A 25592-nucleotide genomic window follows, 5' to 3' on the forward strand; every position below is an offset into this window, starting at 1 on the left:
GCTCCCTCGGGGCGGGGCCCGTTCGCAGGCGGGGCCGCTGCTCCCGGGGCGGGGCCCGCAGCCCGAACGGCGCCTCGGGCCCGGGCGGCGCTGCCGCGGCCGCTGCTCCGCGGCGCTTCCTGGGCGGAGCCGCGCCCGGCTGGGCAGCGGCGGCGCCGGGCGGAGCGGCTGGCGGGGCGGCCCCGCAGCGGGTAAACACCGGGTGAGCGCCGGGAGCCCCGCGGCCCCTCAGGTACCGCGGGCGGCGAGCGGGGCTGCGGGCGGGCGGGCGCCGCTGGCCGGGGCCTGCGCGGTGCCGGGGCGGGGAGGAGTTGAGGGCTGCGTGTGGCGGCGGAGCCCCGTGTCGGGTGCGATGTGAAGGCGGAGGAGGCGGGGGAGAGGCGTGCGGAGCCGCTTCTCTGTGGCCCTGGCGGTTCCTGCAGCTCGGGCGGCAGCGCCGGCCTGCGCCGGGCCGGAGCGGGGCCCGCGGCCTGCGGAGCCGCACCGGGGAGACCAGGCCGTGGCGCCGGACAGGGCGGGGATGTCCCTGCAGGGCTGGCCGAGGCGAGTTCTGCCTGACGGGCATGCTGGCCCCTTCATGAAGGAATGCTGGAAACCAGAGTTCATCAAGGAGGAATGTTAGCGTTGGCAGTGGTTCTCCAAGGGCAAGCTGCCTGCGCCCTTAGGAGCAGGATCTCTGAGGGAGCGCGGGGCATCGCTCTCTGAGGGAAACAAAGGATGGTGGAACGGCAGGAGGTGGTGTGGCCTTGCTCTTAAAACAATGTGGCCAAGGGGAACTAATCCAAAAGGTGACCCAAAACCTGAACTTGCTCCGTTAACTGGAAAATACCTATCACTTTCCGCACTCCAACGTGTGTTAATGAAGCAAGACGTGTACATACTTTACATGCATGACTAAAGTCACTCAAACTGCGCCTAAATGCGAAATGTCATCAACTGAAACTCTGCCTTTTACCCTCCCTCAAAAAACCAATAGTTTAAGTATAGGTTAAGAGGGGCGGAGGTCGGAGGAGACTCCACCTTTGTATCGTGGCTCTGTCGGCGGGCTGTGCCTCTTTCCTCCCCCATAGGAATGCCTGTTGGGTAAGGCTCGGACACCGAGTGCTCCTCAGGGAATTCAGAGCTCCAGCTGCTGTTTGCGATTGTGCTTTTAGTCGTGTCCCACTGTAACGTATTTTATGTCGGTTCATCGCTCAAATTGTTTGTGTTCATGTGCTCCTGCAGACGGTGTGTTTATCACTGACAGTCAGCGTTTCTGTTGCTCAGCAAATGAGTGTTTTTCACCTGAGGGTTGTTGAGCGTTTCCAGGCTGTGGTCTGGCCAGGAGAGTTGTTTGGACACACCGGACTCACGGTGTGTCTGTCACGCTGTTTGTGCATCTGCGATTGTGGTGGTTCGTACTGAATGTGACTGGAGCCACAGTGCTGTGGCTGAAGCACAGGGCTCTGTGCTTCCCTTTTTAGTGCTCAATTGGCCATCCCTCAAAGCACAGCCACTCCCAGCCCCTCTGGTATCCAAGGAACGGCTGAAATGTCAAGGACAGTTTTTCTGCCAAGTCTTCCTATTAATGTGACAGTAGAATTTGCTTTACTGTTAACACAGTGCCCTTGTGGTGAAGCGTGCTGGAGTTCTGCACCATTTTATCATATTTAGCAATACTGAACTCTGTGCTGCACCTGCTGATAACAAAAGTCAGGGGTATTGATCCACTCATATAATACAGTTTAATTGTGCATATTATTGTCAGCATTTTCCTTGGGAAAAAATAGGGAAGTGAGTTTAAACCTTCTTAATGGAGAACTGAGTTTTTTAAAAGCTCCACTTTTAGTTTTTTTCTTGTAAGATTGTTTCATTTTTTGATACAGCATGTTGCACCCTGACCTAAATACCTGAATTTCTTGTTGTATTCAGTGATACAGGATGCTGTTTCCTTTGGTGTTGTGTGCAGTGATGCTGACAGGGAGCTGTAAAGCTCAAGAAGATGAATGGATTGACCCCACAGATATGCTCAATTATGATGCAGCATCAGGAACAATGAGAAGACCTTATAAGGTAGAGAAAGAAAGGGGGTGTGTCTCTCCCAAAAAGCTAAAGGCTGTTGGATGATGGCTTTTAAACTGTGACAGTAAATAATGATATCAGTATGGTGTTTTTAAGGGCTTATTATCTTGTATCTGAATCCATACACAGAAAAGTCTTTGTGTCCATGGTTAAAATTGCAAGGGAAAAAATAGTGTAATTGGCTCAGGACCTCTCCCTGGTGAGCTTCTGTAGCACTCAGATAAGTCACATCAAGCAGGCTTTTTGTATTTTTACAGGTGGTGCTTGATTTATGCAGGTTGTGGCACCACAGGTTACTGCTCTGAGAAGTACTGGGTTAAGCAGCTCTTGCTAGTTTCTCAAGTATAGTGTTAAATATCTTGAAAATCAAGTTCCTAACTGATAAAAGTTGGGGGAGTTAAAGTTAATTATTGTATTTTATTTTAGTCCTCCAGTTTCCCAGCAACAGGAACCAGTTTCCCATTTCTTGTGTGGGACTATTGTGAATTTTAATGGTGTTTTGTAATGCTGGGACTCAGTTTTCAGAAGGTCAGACTAGGGATTGAGTGCTGTACTTTTAATGAATCATTAACACTGAAGAGAAGATGAACTAGGAAAAAGATCAGTTCTAACAAGATGAATTTTCTCTGTCTTGTATGAGGAGTGGATCCTGAATACCGTGAGGTGCACGTTGATTATCTTGTGCACACATGGCACTGTAAAGTGGAGGTGGTTATGAGGGTACCCTTCATTTTTGCCATTATTCAGCTTTCAAGTTTGGTTTTGCAGTCTTGAGTAATACTGTTTAAACACTACAGAGCATAATTTTCTGAAGCTTAAAAGATGCAGAGTGTGTTATTGCTCTCCACAGCTTTCCTCATCAACCTCCAACTTCTCCACATCCACCTGATAGTCATTAACATCCTTAAGGTCCAGCAGCAGGCTTTGGAGCCCAACTGCTTCAGCTTTATATAAAAAACTAGTAGCTTTATTGTTGTCTCCCACAAAAGTAGAACTACATCTTAAACTAAAAAATTACTACTTTGTGTTAGTTCATCTTCTCAGGATTTCTTTTGTGCTCTGCAGAGTTTTTAGGTGGGCAGGCTCAAGCCCTCAGAACCAAACTTTGTTTCAGCATGAGTTCACTGGTTCAGGCGCTGTTGTGCTTCCTCCTGGAGGCCTCCCTGGGTGTGCACACGTGGTTGAAGCAGCCCTGCTCTGTGTCTGAGTAATGAGCAGAGGGCACAGAGAGCTCTGCAGTAGATAGGGGCAGGCAGCCAGAGCGGGGTTTGTGTTTGCCTGCAGTCTGGCTGCTGCTGTGGCCAGCTGGGCTGGGAATCCACCTGGCTCAAAGCTGCCCCTTTGCCTGCTGAGTCAGTTTTCAGCCAGCGCCATTATCTAATCTGATGCACTCTGTGGGTCACCAGCCCTCAAAGGAGGGGAAAGGGCAAGTGGGGGAGGACAGGCAGGACCTCACCTTTTGCATTTAGATAAACTCATCTGGAGCCTAAAATAACAGCAGAGAGGTAACTGCAATGTCACTGGGAGGGTACTAGCAGCAAAGATCTGTACTCAGCTTTTAGCTCCTTTGCTCATTCTAAAGTGATGTGGCTGTAGAAGTGTAGCAGGGCATGTTGGTCAAATTCTTGAATTCTGAAAATATGGTTTTCTTCTGTAATTTTAGCCAAACTATCATGACTCTGAGGAAGAGGCTGTGGATGCAGTCAGTACTGAAATCTCACGTTGTTCCAGGGTAGTAGATTCCTTGCAACACAAGGTTTGTTCTTCAGAATATTTTCCTGTGTTTTATAGTGCTTATAAATATGCTTATACATTTTAGTGTTTATAGTTTTGTGCTTGCTGATGATGCTCTTCTGGACAGTACCAAACAGGTGCATTGCTGGCATAATTTATTCTTTATGGAAGGGGAACCTCTAGGCAGAGGAGAGACTGGAAGTGGTTTGAATTCATGTTCAAGTTGTTGTTCTGCCTACAAAGGTCTGTTTTCTGACATGTTTTGTAGTGGAACAAAATCAATAGGAGCTAGGTGCTTCTGCCCAGTGTCAGCAGTTTGGAGGTGTGGTGCTGAGTACCCCGTGCTGTTCTCCAGCTGTCAGTCCTGTCAGATTTTAAGGGGTGGTTGTGGGCACAGAGACCAGGTCCATGTGCAGAGCTGCAGCTCTCAGGTGCTGCTGTCAGATTCCCTCCCAGGGTGTGGGGATGCCTGTGTGGCTCCTGGGGCCCTTCCTGCCCTCAGCCATTTGGATCCCCAATGGGATATGTGTCATTTTAATGTTGTTTAGTTACTTTGATTTCTTGGCAGTTCCCTCTTTTTTTTCCTGATGCAAACTTAAAATGTAAGGAGATCCAGATGTTTACATTTGTTTCTAGACTTACTGAAGTCAGGATTTGAATATTACTAGCAGATGTGAAATCTCCAGTACTGGCCAGTTCTATGGAAAGCAGTATGTTCAGTAACTGCATATGCTTTTTATCTGGCAAACTAACCAGGGAATGATTGCTAAACTAAAGAAATGTGCCCCTGTTAATCCAGAACTAAATGTGTTGGTATATTTGGGGTTTTTCTCTCCTGTGAAGAAGCTGGTTTGAGCAAAGTGAATAAAAGTGTCTTTTGCACAATTGCAGATTGCAGAGTGTGAGAAGAGGAATGCCAAATCACAGGAGAGCCGCAGCTTTTATATTTTTAAGCGATTCTTGAATAAGATTTTAAATGAAGCTGGAAAACTTGGCCTTGTAAGTATTTGAACAGTCATTTAAAAACACTTAATTAAAATGAATTCATATTACTGCTTTAGGTAGTTTTCACAGTTACCAAGCATTGAGTAATTATGCTGGTGTACTTTAAATGCAATGAAGGGAACTGAATGGCAAAGGAAAAATGACAGAAGTGTGTGCATCCTGTACTGCTGAGGAGACACAGTTGTTTGATCTGTAAAGCATCCGAAGGAAGGGTTTGTGAATTCAGTGTATCTTAGCATCTGTTAGCTTAGCAGTCTGAGAGAGCTGAGGCTGTTCAGCCTGGGGAGGAGAAGGCTCTGGAGAGACCTTAGAGACCCTTTGAGTACCTGAACGGGGCCCTATTAGAGGGAACTTTACTCCTAGTGATAGGACAAGGGGAATGGCTTTGAACTGAAAGAGAGGAGGTTTAGAATAGATACTGGGAAGAAATTAATTGTTCTGATGGGTATGAGGCACTGGAAGAAGTTGTCCAGAGAAGTTGTGGATGCCCCATCCCTGGAAGCATTCAAGGCCAGGCTGGATGGGGCTTTCAGCAATGTGGTCTAGTGGGAGGTGTACCTGACCATGAGGGTTGGAACCAGATTATCTTTAAGGTCCCTTCCAACCCAAACCATTCTGTGATTCTAACCATCAAGGAATAGCAGCTTATTAGAGTTTCCATGTAAGAATCACCTTGTTACTTTCTTTATGCAGTGATTTCAGCTGGAATAGAGTGAATTTTCCTGCTGGTAGCTGGTGCAGGGCTGTGTTTTGGATTCAGAGTGGGGGCACTGTTGCTGACACTCTGGTGTTTCAGTGGTTGCTCACTGGTGCTGTCTCTAAGCCAAGGACTTCTCTGTGCTCGTGGCAGCCAGGAGGGGCAGGAGGAGCTGTGAGGGAGCGTGGCCAGGACAGCTGAGCTGAGCTGGCCCCAGGGCCAGGGCAAAGCATGGCTGCTGTGCCAGCATGGGCTGGGGGAGCTGCCTGGGAGGGGCTGGGAGCTGCTGGAGGCAGCAATTGCACTGTGCTGCACTTGTTCTTCTGGGGGTTATTTCCTTCTTTCTCTCTTTTCATGACTGGTAGTATTACTACCGTCACATTTTATTTTGTTTGCTGTTCTTTCCTCAGCTCATAAAGTTTACCTTTTTGCTCATTCTCCTCCCCACCAGGAGGGATGTTGGAGGGAGTGAGTGGCTGCTTGATACTTTAGTTGTTGGCTGGGCACTTTATTATATTGTCTTTGGAGATTTTGTTTATTCAGAGGTAGAAGAATTTATTAATAAGCAAAATTACTGTTAAATAAGGAACATTACATTTAGCAGTATAAAACTTCTTATTTTAGTGTTTAATAGTTTCTGTCTGTTTTATCCAGCTTTGACTGAGGCACACACGTAGTGTATATGTAATTATTACTTGTTAATGAGCCCTGGTCCTGAAATCTTAGTAACAAGTGAGATAGTTTATTTTTTTAGGATTTGTTTCTTTAGAATTGAAAGATTACAAACCAACTGAATTTGTTTTGTGTAGTTTAGATGAGCAAAAAGGTTATAGAATCATAGTGTCCATGTCCCACGTTTTCATCCTGCAGCCTGCTTCAGAAGGGCTGCCACAGAATGAATATGATCAGTTTTGGCCTATGGATGCATTTGTATGTCCAAATCAGCAGCTTTTAACCCTTGTTTTGCTTTGCTTGGAATGCAGCCTGGGGAGGATGTGGGCCATGTCCACTACGATGCTGAGATCATTCTCACCAGGCAGACGTATTTGGAGATCCTCAGGTTTGTCAGTGAGGAGGCCTGGCAGCCAGGAGCCCTGGATGAGGCACTCAATGATATCTTGGTCAATTTTAAGCACCATGATGAGGAAGCTTGGCGGTGGAGATTTGAAGACACCTTTGGAATTGATCTATATCATTTGTTTTGGGTAAGAGAATAAAGGTTGATTATTGCTTTTAATTGCTGTTTTCTTCAGTTTCTCTGTGCTAATCAATATTACCATCTTAACTCCACAGATAAAGCAATTCCTTCCATCATATTTCAAGTCAATCTATTTTTTTTTATGATTGCTGAAGGATGTATTTGCTTTAATAAGGAATTCAAGTTTTTTATTCCTGTGGTCATCTGTTCTCTATTGTAGCTTTGGTTTGGGGCTTTTTTCCTGGTATGCTTTTTCTTTTCTTGTCTTTTATATCTGTGCTGCCAGACTCATTGTGCTCTAGCACTTTCTTACCTTGAGAACTGACACCTCATGCATTGTAGATCTTCCATGTTGGTCTCTTGTTCATGTAGTTGTTGAAGCTGTTGGCTTCTCCAAGAGTTGGAATATATACTGAGACAAGTATATGTTTAAACCCCTATAGGTCAGAGGCTTTTGCAAATTTTGTGGAAAAAATTGTGTAGGGTTGGAGAGGAGAGAGGAGAGTTGGGAATTATAAAATGCTAAGCTGAGGATCTCTAATAAAGATGACGCTTTCTGAATAAATCTTTACAATTAAGAATATGCCAGTGTTTTGTGCTGACATAATCTTGCAAGTAGCCTGTCTAGATTTGAGGGGTCCCTGGAAGCCAGCTGACAAAAGCAGGCTGTCAGTAACCTCTGAGAGGGGTCCTTGGGTGGAAAGACACTGTGGAGTCCTTCTTTGAAGTCTTGCTGCTGGTACCCAAAGTGTAACTTTGTCTCTCTCTGTGCAGGAGTTGGCAGCAGTTGTTCTGTGTTTCGGAGCAGGCACAAACTGCTCAAGCACTGGCTGACACCAGTTTGATCATTTAGAAGTGTGGTTGCTAATGTAACAAATATCCTGAGAAATAGCTAAATATCACAAGAAACAAATGAGCAGCTGCAATGTCAGGCTGTGACAGGGATGAATATTGGTACTGTCACAAAACTGTCCTGCCTTGTGCTGCTCAGATGGGCTGTGGAAAACTCAGCTATTCTGTGTAAATGGCATTAATAAAAACAAAAGTTGGAAGTTTCTTCATCTGTACTGTCAGAAGAGATGAAAGGTCCAAATATGGGTCATAATGTTTTCCTCTTTTCTTTTGCAGCTACTCTTGTGCGTAGCGTGCGTTGTGATTGTAATGGCTACAGAGCTGAGGACGTATGTGTCCCGCTTTGTTCAGCTGAAATATGTTTTATTTATGACTTTCCTCGTCAGTTTTGTGTGGAATTGGTTTTACTTGTACACGGTAAGTTCTGGAATCTTAATGGCTTTCTGGCTTAGAACTGTACAGCTATGAGGGAGTTAAGGTTGTTTAGTTCCTTTGGTTAGTTTACATACAGCTTTTAATTAACTGCAAAATAAAAAAGGGATCAACATTTTTCTTTTGCATGTTGATAGGTGTGTTAGGTGTAAAGAACAAAAGAAACCCTGACAACTGTATTGTGCTGTAGAGGTGCACAAAATTCAGAGAGCACTAAACTCTGATTTCACTCCATGGGCAAGGCAGGTGTAACCTCTGACTGAAGCAGCTTAGTAGAAAAGTTATACAGAAATATATTCAGGGTTTTTTTCTTAAGATTCCCTGGTAGAAGCTGGTTCATGTGATAGACCAGATAAATGCCTCATTAATTAAGTGGCTGATGGTACAATCAGATGAGTTTTATTGAGGAGGAATTTAGGATACCAGATCAAAGCCCAGCCACAAAATCTGCCCTCACACCTTGTCAATGAGGATGGAACTGCAGTGTGTCAGAGCCAGGGACAGCAGAGTGCTGGAGAGTGGCATGGCTCTGGTGGGCTTGGAATGCCATGCAGATGGCTTGGGTTGAGGCAGTGAACAATGTCAGTTTTGCAACAGAGGATTTGGCCAATTTTTCTCTTGATTATCAGTTGCAATCAGTAAGGCAAAACTATAATAAATACAGGTATTTCTTATGCAATTTATTTGAAAAAGAAAAAAGGAAGTTTTAACTAGTAATTCCATGACAGCTGTGTCTCTATTCCAGAAACATGTTAAGAAAAGATGTCATCAGTTTACTTTTGCCTTGAACTTGTATCTTTGAATATTGGAGTCTGATCCTTTGACAATTCAGATTCCTTTTGGAGAATAACTTGCAGGTAGCCTTTATCTCAGGGGTTTTGTCCTGTCCTAGGAAGTTCTTAGAATTTAACTCCATGAAATTGTTTAGGTAGTAAACTTTTCTAAATACATATTACATGGGGAATTGTCATTACAAGGGGACAATGTGGCAATTCCCATTTATGTGGGGAGCTGTCCCCAGGCTGCAGAGAGCAAGCAGGGCTGCTGAGGAGCAGCACTGCTGGCTGCAGCACTCAGGGTGTGTCTCCCTGCAGCTGGCCTTCGCTCAGCACCAGGCAGAGATGGCCAAGATGGGGCAGTTTGACAAGGTCTGTGCCGAGAAGCTGGAGTGGTATGGAAGTCTCATGGGTAAGCTCTTCTCTTGGTACTTTGAAGTGGTTAAGATCACAAAATATCCATCCATAGTATCGCAGGATACTCGGATTTCTTCATGGGTTGTACAGGGAATTCTCCTCAATACATGATTACATGGTTTTACCTTTTTCCCATCCCATAAGACTTTGTTTTCTAGGCCTGGGGAGGAGAGCTGATCACCGCACTGTACATGGGGTATGTCATGGTGTTACTTCTTTTTCTTGTAACTTACCTGTTTCCCCAGTACCATTCAGTGCCCTTTACTAAAGACAGGCAGGCAGAGTTCAGGGCAAGAATTTTTTTTTCATGTGTTACACCTGTGAGTGCAATGGATTTCAGGAATTGGATCTATAATTGTTTATTCAGGTGATAATGTTTTACAGAGAAAGCTGGTTTTTTTTATTAGCTGTTATTTCTGTCCAGTGCCATAGCAGGTAGATGAAAGGTGGCAGCTCTTAAAGACTGCTTGTTATGGTCTTCCCTGTGTAATTTCTTGACTCTGTTGTTTTTGATTACATGTCAATGATTTATGTGCTGTAAAACTACAGACTACAGAAACACTGATGTCATGAATCACTTGTTTATAATGTAAAGGTTCCCTTAAGAAGTAAGACTTCCTTCTTGTAACTAAAACAGACCCTTGAATCCAGCAAGCAAAAGGAGACAATTTCAGTCTCCCTGCAGACTGGCAGATGGGCAATAACACAGAATGATGCTGTGTCACTAGCTGGGAACACAGTGTTCACAGCAAGTTCATAGTTTCCACAGATGAGACTTTTTTCCCTGAGGCTTCTGGGAACTGATCTCACCCAAAGAGCTTTCTTGATTATACATGGGAAAATTTCAGGTTCTTCTCTTTTTTCCAGCCTTCCCTCCCCTTCTTGCATCCCCTTGACTGGATAAACTGTACTTCCAGCCAATCTCAGATGTGTAAAAATAAATCTGTTTTGAACCATGTCTAGAAGAGTTCTCTTCCATCTGTAACTGAAATGCTGCTTTCTGTATTGCTGCTGTGTCACAAAATATCTTTTTAAGAAGTAGTAATAATATGTCTGCTTTGATTTCAGAATGGCTTAGAAGCACATGGACGTTTCAGGATGATCCCTGTAAGAAGTATTATGAAATTCTGCTTGTAAATCCTGTTTATATGGTTCCACCATCAAAGGTATGTGCCAAGCCTGAGGGGACTGCCAAGGCCTAGGTTGGTGTTTGTGTGACAACACTGGTTTTCTGCTTCTTTTCTAGGCCTTGGCAGTAACTTTCACCAACTTTGTAACTGAGCCTTTGAAGGACATAGGACAAGGTATTGGTGAATTCATCAAGGCACTTATGAAGGAGATACCATTAATTCTGCAGGTTCCAGTGCTCATTACCATGGCTCTGGGTGTCCTGGTTTGTATACATTCATCTTACATTTAGAAGCTCAGCTTTATTTTTTAAATATTAAATGTGTTTATATTTAAGTATTATCTATTATATTATGTATTTCTCACTTGTAAACTGAACAGATTTCTTAGTACAAAAGTGACTTCTGCAAGGGAATTTTTTCTTGACAAAGGCTTCATACTACAGTTGGTCTAGGAATTAAAAGAGCGAGTTTTGCGTTCAAACTGTATTCCTCTCGCACTCCCCAAGTGGGATACAGTAGCATAAAACTGCTCCAAATCTTAGGCTTTGTGACAGTTTATTGTACCTTAGGTCCCATTTCTTCTTTGAGTCATTAATTGTGATGTGTGTGGCTGGCATTTAACACAAAGGCATGGAGTTAGAGCCTTAAACATTAATGTAGCACTAACAATGAACTGCATCCAGCCTGGCAGTTCCTGCAGTGTGGTCAGACTGCAGAAAGCTTGAGCTGGAGCCATTTCCTTCACCTGACCTTTTCCTTAAGGGTCTTTCAGATATATGACAAGAAATCTGTGTGAAAACCATAGGCTGCAGATATTTGGTGTTTTGCTCAGTTTTGGTTTTTTCCTCTCCCCCAGACTTTTTGCTATGGTGCAGGATCATCAGTGTCTGCATTAAGATACTTAAGGTCTTCTCAGAAGAAGAGTCTGCCTCCGCCTGCTGGTGGGCAGGAGCCCATAGGCTTTGGGCAGTACGATGGGAGGACAGCAGATGAGTACTACCTGCAGCAGCAGCCCTACGTGCACAGAGGCCACCAGGACAGAGGGGACGCTGCCAGCAGGCCCCTGCTGCGGCTGAGAGCGGCCAATGGCAGCAGGAGCCCGGACACAGCACACACCGGCGACCAGCCGGATGCACTGCAGGTACCAGAGCCCCACAGGGACCAGAGGCACCTCCTGGGGCTCTGGGAGCTGGCATTGAACTGAGCAGATTGCAGTGGCACCTGCTGAAACACATTCAAACAACATAATGAAACCCAGATCTGGGGGAGAGAGGAGCTAAGGAACTACACGTTCCCCTGTGGAACAGTTTGATAGAGGTGTCTTGGATGTGTTTCTTCTGGAAAAATATCTTGCAGTAGCTAACTCTGGCAAGAAACTACTGAATTAAAATGCTTTATGTTAAAGACAACTTCAGTTTTGAGAGATCAGTATGTGGGTCAGCCTGGGCAATCATGATAACCTACAGAAGAAATGTGGAGGAAAGAAGCAGTGCTGACTTCCCTGTAAACTACAGAAAATTCAAACCAGATTTATACTCTATATTGGGCTTATTTACATGTTCTGTTTCCCGAGGGGAAAAAAAACAGCCATCATGCTTTGGGTGAGCCCTGCCCCTTGAGCTGGGATGCACTTGGAACAATAGATGCTGTCACTTTTCATTGCTTAATTAATAGGCTATTATTGATTTTTTTGCAGAACAGGTTGTACACTGAATCTGAAGTTCATAGACTTGAAACTCTCAAAGCTGAAAACATTACTGCAGAAGCTGCACTTGAGCAGCAAAAACAGGAGACAAGCAAAGTAGAGGGAGAGACTGGAGAAAACTGTGTCCCCAATAAAAACCTAGAACAGAAGAGTTCTGCCACAGAACCGTGCGAAGAGAAGAAAGAGAGCATTTTACATGACTCCAGGAAAGAGACTAAGGAAGACCCAGACTCTACTGTAAGTTTTGTCTGATCTTTACTTGTCATATACTTGTTAATTCTGCTCTCATTCTCAAGTGTAGAAGAGACAAGACCATCAAGGTGGGAATGTAAAATCTGGGAGAGGGTACTCTGTCTGGAGTCAGAAATAAAGGTGGTAAGTAAGATGATGCACCTCTAAGTGGCCAGAAAACCCAGGCATCTGGAGTGCTGCTGCTTGTTGGAAACCAGGTTTGTGTCATAAGTTTTGAGTAATTGCCATAATGCTAATTCCCAGCTCAGATGTCTCAGGTCTGTCTTTGGGTTTATGTTCTTTAAAATCAGTTTGCTTCTTGTCAGCTCAGTTTTAGGGCAGCTGAATGGATTTGCTCCTGGTGTAATGATCTGCAGCGAGTGAGCACCTGATGTTGTAGCAGGCAGTTTAAGGCAGCTCAGAGCTGAACAGGGCCAGGAGCAGGAGCTGCCCTGGGGATGGACATTGCAGTGCTTGTTCCCCAGAGCTCCCCCAGCCCAGCTCGTCCTTAGCAGAGCCAGAGAGCAGCCGAGGTCAGGCACAGGCAGCAGCAGCTGTGCATTTCTGTGGGTGGCATTGGAAACTGGGGTGCTGCAGGCACTGCCCCACGCCCAGGGCAGGTGGTGCCCAGTGCCCACCTCCCCTGTGATTCCCTGGTGCATGGGCACGTTTCACACAAGCTGTAGAGCAGCATGAGCAGCTGTTTCTTGAAATAAGTACTTCTTGAAAACTTCTGCTGATTGCAGAACTGTTCTGAATTAATGTGGGAAACAGTTAGCTAAATATTACCAATAAACCATAATGCTTGAAAAAACTATTTTTTATTAAACAGAATTAAAACTAGGGTTTAATTTTTTAATAGAAATTGTTTCTTCCAAACTGTGTTTCTGCAAAGAGACTAAATACTAAAGCTATTTATTCTCTTTTTTTAAATTATTTTTTTAAAAAAAGTATAAAAGAAAACAGAACTTTTTTTCAGGAAATACAAATCAGGGGAAAAAAATCAAATTTTCTTTAAAAAGAACATAAAAATTTAAGTCTTTCACTAGATTGAGACAGTGGTAGAATCCACTAATGAGCAATGAGAGAATGGACAGAGAAAAAAAAGTCATAATAATTTTGACAGACTAGAGGCAAATAAGAGGGAGACACAGGACCAGTACCTCAGACACTGCTCTGAAAGCAGCTGCCAAATGCAAGAGCAGGGGCAGCTCTGTGACTGCTGCTCACCAGTGTGATGCTGCTGCTGTTTCTGTGAAAAATCAGGAGAAAGGAGACAGCTACTGATTGTAGTCATCGAAAAAAGGCAAGTGTGCTTTTCCAGCAAGCCAGAACGATCCCTAGGATGCTGCTGTACAAACTGCTGGAGTCTTCAGCTGGAATTGGGTCCCTTTATAGCTGAGGGTAGGTGGACTCTCTGCTCGTCCATTCTCTTGGCTTGTGAGCGCAAAATCAGGCTGAAAAAATCCTCATCTGGTACAGTGGGGCCTTTGGCAGCTCCTGGAGGAGCACATCTCTGATCATCCAGTCTGGAGCCCTACAGACAGAACAAGCAATACAAGCTGCATATTTACAGGAAGATATGGAGTAAGTGAACAATATTAAGTGAAAAAGCTACTAAAACCTTTTGCTGGCAGATTTAAAGCTCGTAGAGAGATTTAATTTATAAATTTTGTTTAAAGTTAAACTTGCTAAATGAAATTATTGAGTCCAAGTGTAACTAAAATGGTTCCTCTGCCCCACTTGTCCCATGTGTCTAAAAGTGACCCCCCCCCCCACCCTCAGTTCAGTTCTTCAACATATTGCAAAATGAGATTTGTTAGCATTAGTCCAGGGTGTTTCTGGTCTCATGCACGAGGAAGTATGGTTGTCTTCCTTTCCTTACACAGGGACTGAAAGATTGCTGCAGTGCTGTGAGATTTGGGAAGGCACTCCTTGAAGGCCCCTTGCCTCTGCTCTGTACAGCTGGGTGCAGTTTAGTGCCAAGCTTCCAGAGCAGGTGGCAAACCCTGCTGGGCTGGGCTCTGCTCCCCAGCTGGGGAGTGGTGTTCCCACAGGAACAGGCTGCTCCTGGAGGGCATTGGGGACACAGGAGGAAAAGCACAGCTCTCAGTGGTGGCTGGACCTGGGACAGGCACCTTTTGCACAAAAAGGCTCAAAGGCAGCAACCCTTCTGTGCTCATTTACAGCAGTCCATACTGATCAGAGGAGATGAAATATTTTTCCAGTCCTAAAAGAGAATATTTCTAGATTCTTTGCTTGACTCACAGAAGAAAACAGACAAGCTTCTATAACAGAACATAGTTTTTTCAGCAGGCTGATGAGAACTGTCATGTAGACTCAATTCTCAGCCAGGCTGCCATACTTACTGCCCTTTGGAGAACTCAGCATCTGAACCTCGTATTTTTGGCCGCTTGTCAACCCATCAGACAAACCAGCAAGCCTTTTTAATTCTTTTTTGTCTAATTGGTATATGCACATGCTCTAATTGAGAATCGGTCACCTCACTGGTACATTACTATAAACTATCATTTAAACTTGATCTCGCGGAAATGATGACCACTCTTACCACCAAAACCTGGACTGAATTCTTTCAGTTGATAAATTAGGATTGGTGGTGTATCAAGTGTCCTTCTTAGCAAGCCAGGTCTAAACACTTGAAACCATTTTACATACTCCTTGCAATAGCCTCACTTGTTTTTCTCCACTTTCTAAGCATTTCTTACTTTTAATAGTTACTATGGTACAAATACCAAAATTATACTTTCTAGAATGGGTAATTAACAACACCCCAACCCTCACCTTCTGTTCTCTTATGTTCCTCCTTATCTGTCAGATCAATACATATCTTAAACCACAGTGGCTTCCTTACAGAATGCACTAGGGGAGGCCCAGTTGCAGTCCCCAGAGGCAGAAGCTGAGGAGGTGTTAAGCCCTTACCTGGCATTTGATCAATATGTCGAAGAAGTCGTCATCCAGGTCGCCGTTGGCGCTGGCCCCGAGCTGGCCCAGCAGGGCGTGGCTGCGGTGCTGCTGCTGCCTCAGCCCGGGCAGCTGGCTCTGGCTCTGGCTCTGGCTGGGCACCTGGCTCTGGCTCTGGCTCTGGCTCTGGCTCTGGCTCTGCCTCAGCCCAGGCAGGTGGCTCAGGCTGGCGCGCTGCTCATCCAGGCGCCGGCTCTGCGAGCTCGCCAGCAGCTCCAGGAACTCGTCCGTGTGCGGGGACACCGCCGACGTGGAAAAGGCTGCCCGGGACACACAGAGTAATTAGAGTTAGCCTGGGAGTAAATCCATTGCTGTACTGAGTCTTGTCTGCAAATACATTTTGAAAATAGTATTTGGCAAAAACTCGAGTCAAATATGGATTTTGCTTTTAAAAAATTACATTTTATCATCGTTTTAGGTGGAGTAGAGGATGTTGCCACTGAAGGAGCTGGGAGTCTGTTCTTCTCCTGGAAGCAGCACCTCTGATCATCCATCCTGTTACTCTGGAACCGACTCAGCAGATCAAAGAACCCTTCGTCTGCCATTGTCTCACGGCTGCTTTTCTGAAAAGGAGAAAATTTGGGGTATTTGACCTTAGAGTGCCTACAGCTGGGACAACTGCATCAGAGTTTCAGTCCAGTGATATGCTTGATATTTACATATCTGAAATTTATTAAATAAATTTTTTTTAGTCAACCTTTTCTATAGCCAGAGATCTATCCAAGGAGTAGATGCTAATGCTAGGGCAGCATTTTGGAGAGTGAAATATATTAGAAATGTCTCATTCTCTGAAATGGAAAGAAACTGTGCTCTGATCATGGTAAAATGGGAGTTATTTCCTCCTCAGCCATTAATCCAACAAAAACCCAAATGCCCATGAGAAGAAAAAGAAACAAGACCTGCAAAGAACAGTTGCCACTGTCTCCTGAGATCTATGACCAAATGCCTCAGTTCTTTTATTTTGAACTGACTTCTCTCAAGACTGTAATAACCTAAAAAGTATGTCCAAAATATCTCCCACTGCCTGAATCAGGAAAATAGATTTTGCTAAGTTTGGAGAAGTAGGGTCTAAAAGAGACTTAGACCTCAGCTTGCAAATAAATTTCATTTCTAACTTCCACAAAACCACCACAAATAAAATGTTTCAGTAGTAGGAAAATCTTAAAGCTGGCACCACCCCTGAGAGAGCTGTAGAATAACAGTTTAGAGCCACAGTGTTTAAATCAAGTTAAACTGAACAGGACAGCTGCAGGAAGGTGTTTTCCACAATTCTGATCACACAAAGATGAGTTAAGGCCATAGGCTCACCACACCTACCCTCTGAGAGTTTGGAAGTCGATGATCAATGGAATTACTGGCATCCTGCAAAACTTTGGAGGTGGTGCCATTTTTGTACTTTTTGCCTTTTAGTCGATTTACAAAATGAAGTTTTGCTGAAGTTTTGGCAACCAGTGGTTTCTGTTTAACAAGAATCTCACTGTTCCAGTTTGGAACCTAAGAAAACAAGAGTCAGGAAATTAAGCCTTCTGATTTTACTTACCAGTACTGTTACCTCTTACTTGCTGCTGCTTTTCCTCCCCAAGATGAGGCAGCTTTTCACTATTTTTTTCTTGCAGCCACAAGGATGTACCCAAAGAGGCTCTTGAGTGCCAGTGCTGACTTCAGCTGTACTGACTACACATGCTTTGAGATTTCATTGATTAACATAACAGGCTTTGCCTTACCTGAAGAGACTGTAATTAGATATCCCAGTGTGGGGGGAAAAATAGCAATTTCAGTCTGCCACTGGAATCATTTATGCAGAACTGACAGCCCAGTATTGAAAGGCAGAATGTAGAAAAAATCTCTCATAGACTGACACAAGGATTTTAACTGGGAACTCCCATTGCCAAAAGATTTCTGAGCCTGGGAGGGGGGAGAAGTTGTTTTGCCTATGACTCAGCTGTAACATTTCTGAAATAGCATCCTTACTCCAGATGGAGGCTGAAGCTTCTGATGGTTTGCAAGTTGGTTGAAATCTCAAAGTGAAAAATGGAGCATGTATTTTAAGTCCCTGTAAAATGACTGTAACCAAAGGAAAAGTGTTCAGAAGAGCTAAGCTAAAGCTCAGGAATTTTATTCTGAATTACTTTCATGCTGCAACCTCAACCCATCTCTATAAGGAGATGAAAATTCCTTTGATGCTCATTACAGAACCCCATTCTTTCTCACTCATGCAGGGAATAAAGCAGGCGTCCCACAAGCCACTACAGCCATCACCTGTCATGTGCTGTTACCTCATGACAGAAGTATTTTTTGTTAGTATTGTTAGACGTGGTGTTATGGAGCTCCTGTGATCAACTAAATTAAAAAGGGAGGCAAAAGGCACATCAGCACACCCTCAGAAAGGTTTCACTGCAGTATCAGCAGCAGAACAGAAAGAAGCAAAGTGCCAACCTTTTCTGGTGTTAATTTCATAAGTTCCATGTTCTCCATGCTGTAACGGCGTCCTCTTGGTCTGCCACCTTCAAGAGACAAATTCATCTTTTTATTATTAAAATTTATGGTGGCACTTGACAAGCTGTGGCTGTACTCCTCTAAGGTCCAAGGTTCAAGCCACAGACACAATTAGAACACACAAAGAAACTAAGCAGTACCCTGGGATTCACAATATAAATCCTGCAGAAAAGGAGGTGCTGAAGGGGTCCAATACGTCAAGAACCATTTTTAGCTGCTGGGGAGAAAACCAAGCAAACTTCCATAGTCAACCCCAACTCATTAAAGAACTCAAATGAGATTCTTTTTTAAGTTCTCTGTTGGGAAACTACTTCAGAAAGAGGCACATACCATTCAAACTGTTTTCCACTGCGTGGCTTTCTGCCATCATGGAGTTGTTTGTGCTGTAGCTTAATCCAAGAACCATTTGAAGATCTGAGAGATTAAGTCTGGCAGTGAGTTCTCCACTTCTGTCTCCTACCTTCAAGCAAATAAAATAAGCAGTTGTATTACCTTAACAAATACTCACATGTGTAACTGTAAAGCAATCCTTGTCCCATGACTTCTGAGAGAAAAAGGCTGAAAAGGTTTTCCTGCTTGAAGACTGAGAACATCTTTTTAAAGAAGTAACAACTAACAGGTAACATAGAAAAGCCTAAAATAATTTCTGCTTGGCCCCTAACTTGGGAGTCCATGACACCATTGTGAGTGGTGACACTAGGACAAAGGAGCTGACTGGCTGAAATAACGTGGAATCAGCTGTCTGTAGAATAATTGAAAATGCATTCCATCACTCAAACTCACACCTCCATAAAACCTCTGGGAGCAAGAGCAAAAACCAAGAGCCTGCACAATGGGAGTATGAAAATCATACCTCTCTTGAAATCTCCAGGTGCCTTTCTGCGAAATGGATGGCTTGGTCATGATTTCCCAGGGCAGTGTAAGCATTCCCTAAACTCCAGCATGCTCTTCCTTCCCCAATTCTGAAAACAACACACACTTCAATTACACCTCTACCTGCTGAACACCAGAGGTCAGGTTTTCACAGTCCTGCCAAAGTAATTTGCTGGGCTAAAAAAATTGAGGCAATCATCAGAGACCATGCTACCCCCAACATATTAAATATTGTATTTAAGGAGTGTGATCTGGTTATAAATAAATATGAACAAATTTAATTTTTTTTTTAATTTTTAAGCTCACAGCAAACAAGTTAGTTTTGTAAGCATGGGACATTGTATAACCTACTTTGCTCCTCCTCAGTTTGCATGACTTATTAGTCCTCTGTATTCTTAGTGACTTAAGAACAGGTACATTTAAATGTTGCAAAAAATTATGGTTGCACCCAACACTATAAAAAAGGCCTCAGAAATCAGTACTGTAATACAAACATTACTTGCTGCTGTGTTACTCTTTCCCCCATCCCTTCCTGGATTATTACCTTGTGGACAAGTAGAAGACAGATTCTTATGAAAGTAGGGTGAATTATTATAATGAACTCATGAAAGAAAGATCTGCTTTTCCCTAATTTACACAGACTTGCTGACAGGAGATGATGTAGAAAGAGTCATTCATCAATTTGTCTTTCATCTCAGACTCATTAGCTGCAATACCATTATGAGTAATTTTGGTTTTCCATATGAAAACCAAAGCCCAGCACTGGGGGAATTCACATGAATGCAGCTGTCACATGGGGAACAATGCCAGTGGAGCTGAAGGTAACAGGATTTGCTCTGAGTGTTACACACACATGAAACAATCTCTTAGGGCTTACTTGTCGTGTAGCTCCTGAGCAATCACAAGGTGTTTGAGGTGATAATCAATGGCTCTCTCATAGTCCTGCAGCAGAGTGTAGGTGTTCCCCAGGCTGTAGCAGGCCTGTGCTTCCACAGCTCTGTCCTTCAGCTGCCGAGCCAGCTGCAGCGTCCTCCTGCAGGAGAGGTCAGAAACCACCACAAGGAAAAGCTTTCAGAAGTGCACTTGCACAACTGAAAATCTGTTACACAACTTCAACAAATCGGGGCAGCAGGCAGCAAATTATTGGCTATTAAATTACTATCTTGTAAACCCTTACAATCTCACACTTGTAAAGTCCTCCCTCCACTGCAACCTACTTCATTAGAGAGCAGGCTGATTCCTCAAACAGCATCATTTAATTTACTGCTCCATTAATAATTTGTAGGAGTTTCCCTGAGGTTGCACTGTTACAATACCTACTTTCCTACTTTCCATCAGAATGGGCAGGACAGGCCTGTACTCACCAAGCCAGCTGAGCTGTGCTGGGCAAGAAGAATTTGAGGGCTCAGAGGGATCTGCTCAGTACTGAGGCGTTTCTCCCTAAGAAATGCTGTGCTCTGGAATCCCAGTCAGATGCTAATAACACCTATCCTGTATCTTTGCCAAGCTTTTACTTTCCCAGATACAGCAGTAACTGCTTAGTGGTGCAGAGATCAAGACAAGTCTGGCTTGAAAATACAGACTAAAGATGTAAATTGATGTTGCTGTGCACCAGCTCTCTCAGCTGGCGACCACACCTGAGGCAGCCACCCATCTCAGGGAAGGAAAGCTGCTCACATCATTCCAGCACTCACTAAGAGCTCAGACAGTAATGCCTGCTTCTAGAATAATGGCAATAAATGCCTAGCAGTGAAAGATGTCCGTCTACAGCACTGCAAAGAAACTCTTTAAAGTAGCAAAAGAGTTAAAAAATATAAAAAGCATTAATGCTGCCCCTCCCTTAAGAGAACCAGAACAGTTAAACAACAAAGGAAAAATTTCTTTGCTAAACAAATGGAAATTTTTCTAAAGTATGTGTTGAAGCAGTGGCTGTTCCACAGTGAGCTACAGTATCAGGCACGACAGAAGTAAACTGTACAAGAGATATAAATTGTGTTTGTCAGCAGTCACTCACCTGTAGTATTCAGCAGCAGTTTCAAATTCCCCCAGGAATATGTAGGCATTTCCAAGGTTGCTGTATGCTCTTCTTTCTGCTGATCTATCACCAAATTCTTTTGCAATGAGGAGACGCTTAAAAATGTGAAATAGCTGCATTAGTTACTCCATTTTATACTTTGTAACATACACTTGCATGCAGAAATGCAAGAAAAAATTGCATTCTTTAGGTCAACAACAATGCTATGATAATATAAGAACAGCCAAACTTGAAGTTTATGCCATTAAGATTTAAAACCTGCATTAAAAAGCTTGCAACAAGATCCAGCACACAACACATGCACTAAAGGTCAGGAGCAACCTGATATTCTGCTAGAACAGAATTCATTACTAGCACATCGTTGTACCTGTTCATGGGCTAAAACTGCACTCCTGAAGTTGCCCAGAAGATAGTGAGTGTTTCCCAAATTTCCAAAGGCACGTCCTTGTGCTGCTCTGTCACCCAGCTCTGTTACTATTGACAGGTTTTCCCTGTTTTGAGGGAGAGTGAGAAGGAGAATAGTGACTTTTAAATGGTTTGGGTTTTTTCTCACAGTCATTTAAATACTAATTCTAAAAATTCTTATATAAAGGAAAAGGCAGAGATATTCTAGTTTGGCCTATTTTAATGGCCTTTAAATAACCATGAATCTGAGTAAGAAATACTTTCAGTGAGCTACCAAACTCCCCTGCATTCTAACTCAAGCCAGTGTGCTCTCCTCTAGTTACACAGCCTGGTTTGAAGAGTTCTGCTGGTTTCTAACTAAGGGTTGTCAGGTGCAGTACAAGTGAGGGCAGGATAAAAACCAGTGCATGTCTTGTTGAAAACACCAAACTGACAGGTACCTCAGTTCTGCAGAGAAGCATTCCATAGCTCATGGCCCTGCAGATCTCCCACATTCTCATGAACTACATGATCACATCCTCCCAGCCCCCAACACTTAAAGCTCCTACTTACTCATAATACTTTGCAGCTTTCTGTAAAGCATTTTTCACATCCTCTGGAAGTTCCCCTGGATCATGGGTCCCAGCATTAGCTACATTTTTCCCTTTAGAGTGATATACATTTCCCAGATTATACAGTGCTCTTGCTTCTCCAACCTGAACCAGAAGTAAAAGAAGGCATTAAAATTTCGTGCTTCAAAGTTTTCTGTCACAACAACTATTTGTACAATCCATAGATGGGAAAAATGTTCCTTAACTACTTGTTAATAACCACTCTGCTCATTCTGAACATATTATCACCTACCCAGTCATAGCCCCCAATCCAATTGTTTTGCATACTACTTCTTTTTGAAGAGCAAGACATATTCTTGAGGTCAATTACCATTAAAAACTAAATTTAAAACAAACAAAACCACCACAAAATAGGGTAATATTTAACTTGGACCTGTAGTCTTCCAGGTACAAACAACTGTATTCCAACTAATAGATTCGTGCTGCCTAGAGGAAAAATTTGAATATTCACTATTTCCCTCTGAAAAGTGCCCATTCCTTACCAGTACCACCAGGTTCAGGAATGTGTGTTAGCACTTTCCATCCAAATTCCTGCACAATTCTTACCTTATCATTAAGTTCTCTGGAAATATCCAGATGTCTCTGACAGCAAACGATAGCTTCTTCAAAATTCCCAAGGACCTTTAAGGTGTTGCCCAGGTTCCCACTGGCTTTAGCTTCTCCCAGTTGATCTCCAATCGTCCTAAAATAACAGCAATTAAGTACCAGAAAACAGTGGATCATTTAAACCAATGTATGGGAGAGAATGACATGAATTTGTGAAGAGACCACAACTATGTAAATGTAAATGTGTTCAGTTCATTTTATAGCTGAAATGCACTCAAACGTTGCTCAGTCTGTGGTTACAGACATCTTCTGTCAGTGCTGTTTAGCCAGCTGCGGGTATTGATCATCTGCTCAACATTTATTTCTTAAATTCACATCTTTTAAGAAGAGAACAGAGAGAAAATTCTTGAAAGATGATTTAGAAAGACAGTCCCAACATTAGAAAGAGAGGTTAAACTGCATTTGTGTTTTACTTGACCATCTCCTTTTAAGTAAAAATCTTCTTTAACTTAACAAGACACTTAACTGTAAGGCTTAAGACTTACAGTCTCCTCTGCAGCTCGCGGCACCGCTTCATTTCTACATTTTAAATGAGACTAAGGCAAGAGACTGCCACTGAAACACTCACACTGTCATACCTGGGCAACAACCCAACAAAACAAATGCCCCAAGATCACAGCACAGGAGCAAGGTAAGGCAGGAGGAAGAACAGATTTATGCCAATTTGAGGTTAAGTATGCCTGTGCCTTTCACTGGACCTATACAAATCAGTAAAAGTCAGACACATAAACAGTGTATGAAAGGTATAGGGTTTAGATTTCACAGTATTACATTATGAGTTTTACACAGATAAACATTAGGGAGTTCTGTCTAGTAAACAAGAGAGCAGCTCAACAATATGGAGAACTAGAAGCACTGAGTTTTAGAAACATGAAAGGGTAAAGAAAGGGTGGATTTAAAGCAGCCATTTAATTATCCAGAAACCTGGTGAGGCCTCAGTCAGTTCTGGGATTATGGTGCTAGACCAAGTATTAGCTGCCAGGTTAGAGGGCACCCAAGTGACCTGCCAGGCCCCCAGCCCCACCACGTTCACTCATTAGCCAGTATTAGTGCAGGGTTTGGCAGGACAGTGAGCAGGCAGCTGCTCGTGTCTCCCAGAATGGGATGGCATGGAGAACAATTACCTTGCAAGAGTTAAATCGTGGTGATGATATTCCAAGGCCTTTGCATATTCCTGCAGGTAGAAATAGGCATTGCCCAGCTGGCTGTAAATAGCACTCAGGGTTCGTAAATCTTCAGTCCCAACCTGCACAGCAGCTTCAAAGAAAGAGACCCCGGCCCGGCAATCTCCTGCCTTGCACAGGCGCTCGCCCTCCAGAGCCAGCTCCAGGCAGGAAGCCTCCATCCTGCACAGGGACAAAAGGCCAGCAGTCACTCCAAGTGTCACACAGTGCAGCACCTGAGCTCTGGACATGGCATTATTTTATCAGACGGCCTCTATTTGTTTAGGAGAGGGAATCCTAAACACACCACTACCAATGAGCTTTGCTTTAGAGTATTACAGAAACCAAGGCTGAAATGGAAATGACAATTTCGATGGTGAGGAGCAAAATAACATTTGAACAAACAGCTACAATTTCTTATTTATTCAGTCTCAGAGAGGAAACCAGACACTGCTTTGTCCATAGGCAGCACTTGAAGGGTTCAAAAACTGTTTTCACCATCTAGATAATTTCAGAAAAGTTACCTAGAAATCAAGCTATTACTGATAAATACTGATTCTGACAAATGGAAGCACTTCAGATTTTTAGGGTGATGCCACAGTAACCTGCAAAATGATTCACAGGAAAAAATCAAATTAGAATATTCTGTGTATCAAAGACTGACTAATTTTCTGCAAGTTGTTGCCTCTGTAATTTGATGCTCCTTGGCACCTAGTTTCTTATACTACCACTGCTGTGAAAATTCTCAGTGTAAGAAAAAATATCTAGATTCAATTAATGACAAAATGTATGTAAATTCAAGTTACTTCACTGATACACCATTATTCCAGAACCCACTGGAATAGTTTTTAATTTTATGAACAAGTAATTGTGCAATTATACAGGTACAAAATACAGCAATCATGAATGAATTTGTAGAATAATACATTTTGAACATGAACAAAGAAAACTACAGTGGCATTTATGTGCCTCTTTGCCCCAGTGAGCTCAGGAGTACAAAACATAACGTGTCAGTAAGTGTTAACAATTTTAGCCAAACATTTCCTACTTTCTGGTTCTCAGATGTGAGGGAGGCAGGGGAGAGGAAGATGAGAAAGACAACAGCTCCAGGTCCCGATCTTGAAGCACTATGGTTCTCCAGCTTTTCCAGGATACATGCATTTTAAAAAGCTTGCAAAAATGTCAGCATTTTACTTTTTAAAGATTTTTTTCAAAATGAAAACCCATTAAGAGACATTCTGTAATAGCTGAAAAAGTACATGCTAATGTTGCCAAAGAGTGGACAATCAAATGCTGGCTTTGGCAGAAGTTATTTTAGTGGAAACACCAGACGAAACCTCTTTTGACTTGACATAGTGATGAAGTTTTTAACATAACTACAATACATTTCTTTATTTTCTTAAACTAGAAAAAAAAACTGATTATACAAACTTTTACTCAAATCTGAACAGGAAGGAAATAGTTTTGAAAAATCTAATGACTTGCAAAGAGCTAGAAGAGTTGGGATCACAAGTACAATACAAAACACAAAACACTACCATACCTGCTGGTCTTTGAGGTGCCACAGCTTAAGCACAGCGAGATGACTGACATGGTTATTACCTTTTGCAACAAAAAGCACTCTCTGTTTGGTAGCTGCTAAAGATGCTGACAGCAAAAGATAACTCCAGCATGAAGCTCTTGCCAAGCCCAACTTTCCAGGCTGGAGATCCATAACACACGCAGGATTGTTAGGTTTGCAAACTCTCCTCAGAGAAGTTAGAGCATTCCTGTTAGCTACAACACACCACCTGGCTCTCATGACATTGTGCATGTGTGGAATGTAAGACAGAAGAAGGCAGAAATGATTAAGTACAATTAAGTACAAGGCAGAAATGATGACACCATCAGCAACTGAAGGTTTAAGACTTAAAACACTTCATTGGGTAATCTTAATCCTATCCAAAGAGGTTCTCTCCGGGCACCTCATGTTAACTGACATGTCCAATTAGAGTGACAGCTGGAAAATGTGCTGCTTCTCAGTGCAGACTGGGACCACTACACAGCCACACTCCTTGGATTTTTGCCTGAATGGCTAAAAAGAGCAGAACTTCCAGCAAAATGTGTGTGTGACATAACAATGAAATTGTTACACTGGACTCTGCTTCTGTAAGTGAATTTATTCTATTAAAAAAAAAAATAAT

The 25592-nt window shown here is 43.2% G+C and overlaps 2 protein-coding genes across 7 annotated transcripts in view; one reads left to right on the forward strand and one right to left on the reverse strand.

The window, feature by feature from the left end:
• Positions 1-149: 149 nt before the first annotated feature.
• Positions 150-15916, forward strand: CLCC1 (chloride channel CLIC like 1). 4 transcript variants are annotated; one of them, XM_063165563.1, is made up of 12 exons: positions 150-232; positions 1912-2052; positions 3725-3817; positions 4687-4794; positions 6481-6702; positions 7824-7964; positions 9074-9167; positions 10241-10338; positions 10419-10565; positions 11159-11443; positions 11999-12244; positions 15639-15916. In XM_063165563.1, exons 2-12 carry the CDS (start codon positions 1921-1923, stop codon positions 15645-15647), a joined length of 1575 nt encoding a protein of 524 aa, XP_063021633.1. In that variant the 5' UTR covers positions 150-232; positions 1912-1920; the 3' UTR covers positions 15648-15916. The 4 variants fall into 4 exon arrangements, with proteins under 4 accessions (XP_063021633.1, XP_063021636.1, XP_063021634.1 ...); XM_063165564.1 differs by having other exon boundaries at positions 158-202; XM_063165565.1 differs by lacking the exon at positions 150-232 and adding an exon at positions 484-543.
• GPSM2 (G protein signaling modulator 2) overlaps positions 13041-25592 on the reverse strand; it is a 32752-nt gene continuing 20200 nt past the window's right edge. For 2 of the 3 annotated variants that reach the window (XM_063165559.1, XM_063165560.1), the window contains exons 3-15: positions 23371-23592; positions 22187-22322; positions 21582-21724; positions 20992-21115; positions 20604-20719; positions 19467-19622; positions 18570-18678; positions 18047-18176; positions 17657-17724; positions 16538-16714; positions 15621-15783; positions 15179-15480; positions 13041-13775 (exon numbers count right to left, since the gene is read on the reverse strand). In XM_063165559.1, coding sequence (XP_063021629.1) covers positions 13611-13775; positions 15179-15480; positions 15621-15783; positions 16538-16714; positions 17657-17724; positions 18047-18176; positions 18570-18678; positions 19467-19622; positions 20604-20719; positions 20992-21115; positions 21582-21724; positions 22187-22322; positions 23371-23592 — 2011 coding nt within the window. In that variant the 3' untranslated portion in view covers positions 13041-13610. The remainder of the gene's footprint in view (positions 13776-15178; positions 15481-15620; positions 15784-16537; positions 16715-17656; positions 17725-18046; positions 18177-18569; positions 18679-19466; positions 19623-20603; positions 20720-20991; positions 21116-21581; positions 21725-22186; positions 22323-23370; positions 23593-25592) is intronic. The other variant, XM_063165561.1, reaches the window with a different exon arrangement.

The sequence above is a fragment of the Melospiza melodia genome, chromosome 11 (assembly GCF_035770615.1).
Source record: "Melospiza melodia melodia isolate bMelMel2 chromosome 11, bMelMel2.pri, whole genome shotgun sequence".
In the NCBI taxonomy this organism is placed as follows: domain Eukaryota; kingdom Metazoa; phylum Chordata; class Aves; order Passeriformes; family Passerellidae; genus Melospiza; species Melospiza melodia.

Coding starts and splice junctions, on each gene's coding strand:
- CLCC1 (XM_063165563.1), top strand. CDS start 1,921: ATGCTGTTTCCTTTGGTGTTGTGTGCAGTGATGCTGACAGGGAGCTGT. Junction 10,566..11,158: donor CCATGGCTCTGGGTGTCCTG/GTTTGTATACAT, acceptor CCTCTCCCCCAG/ACTTTTTGCTATGGTGCAGG. Junction 11,444..11,998: donor ACCAGCCGGATGCACTGCAG/GTACCAGAGCCC, acceptor ATTTTTTTGCAG/AACAGGTTGTACACTGAATC.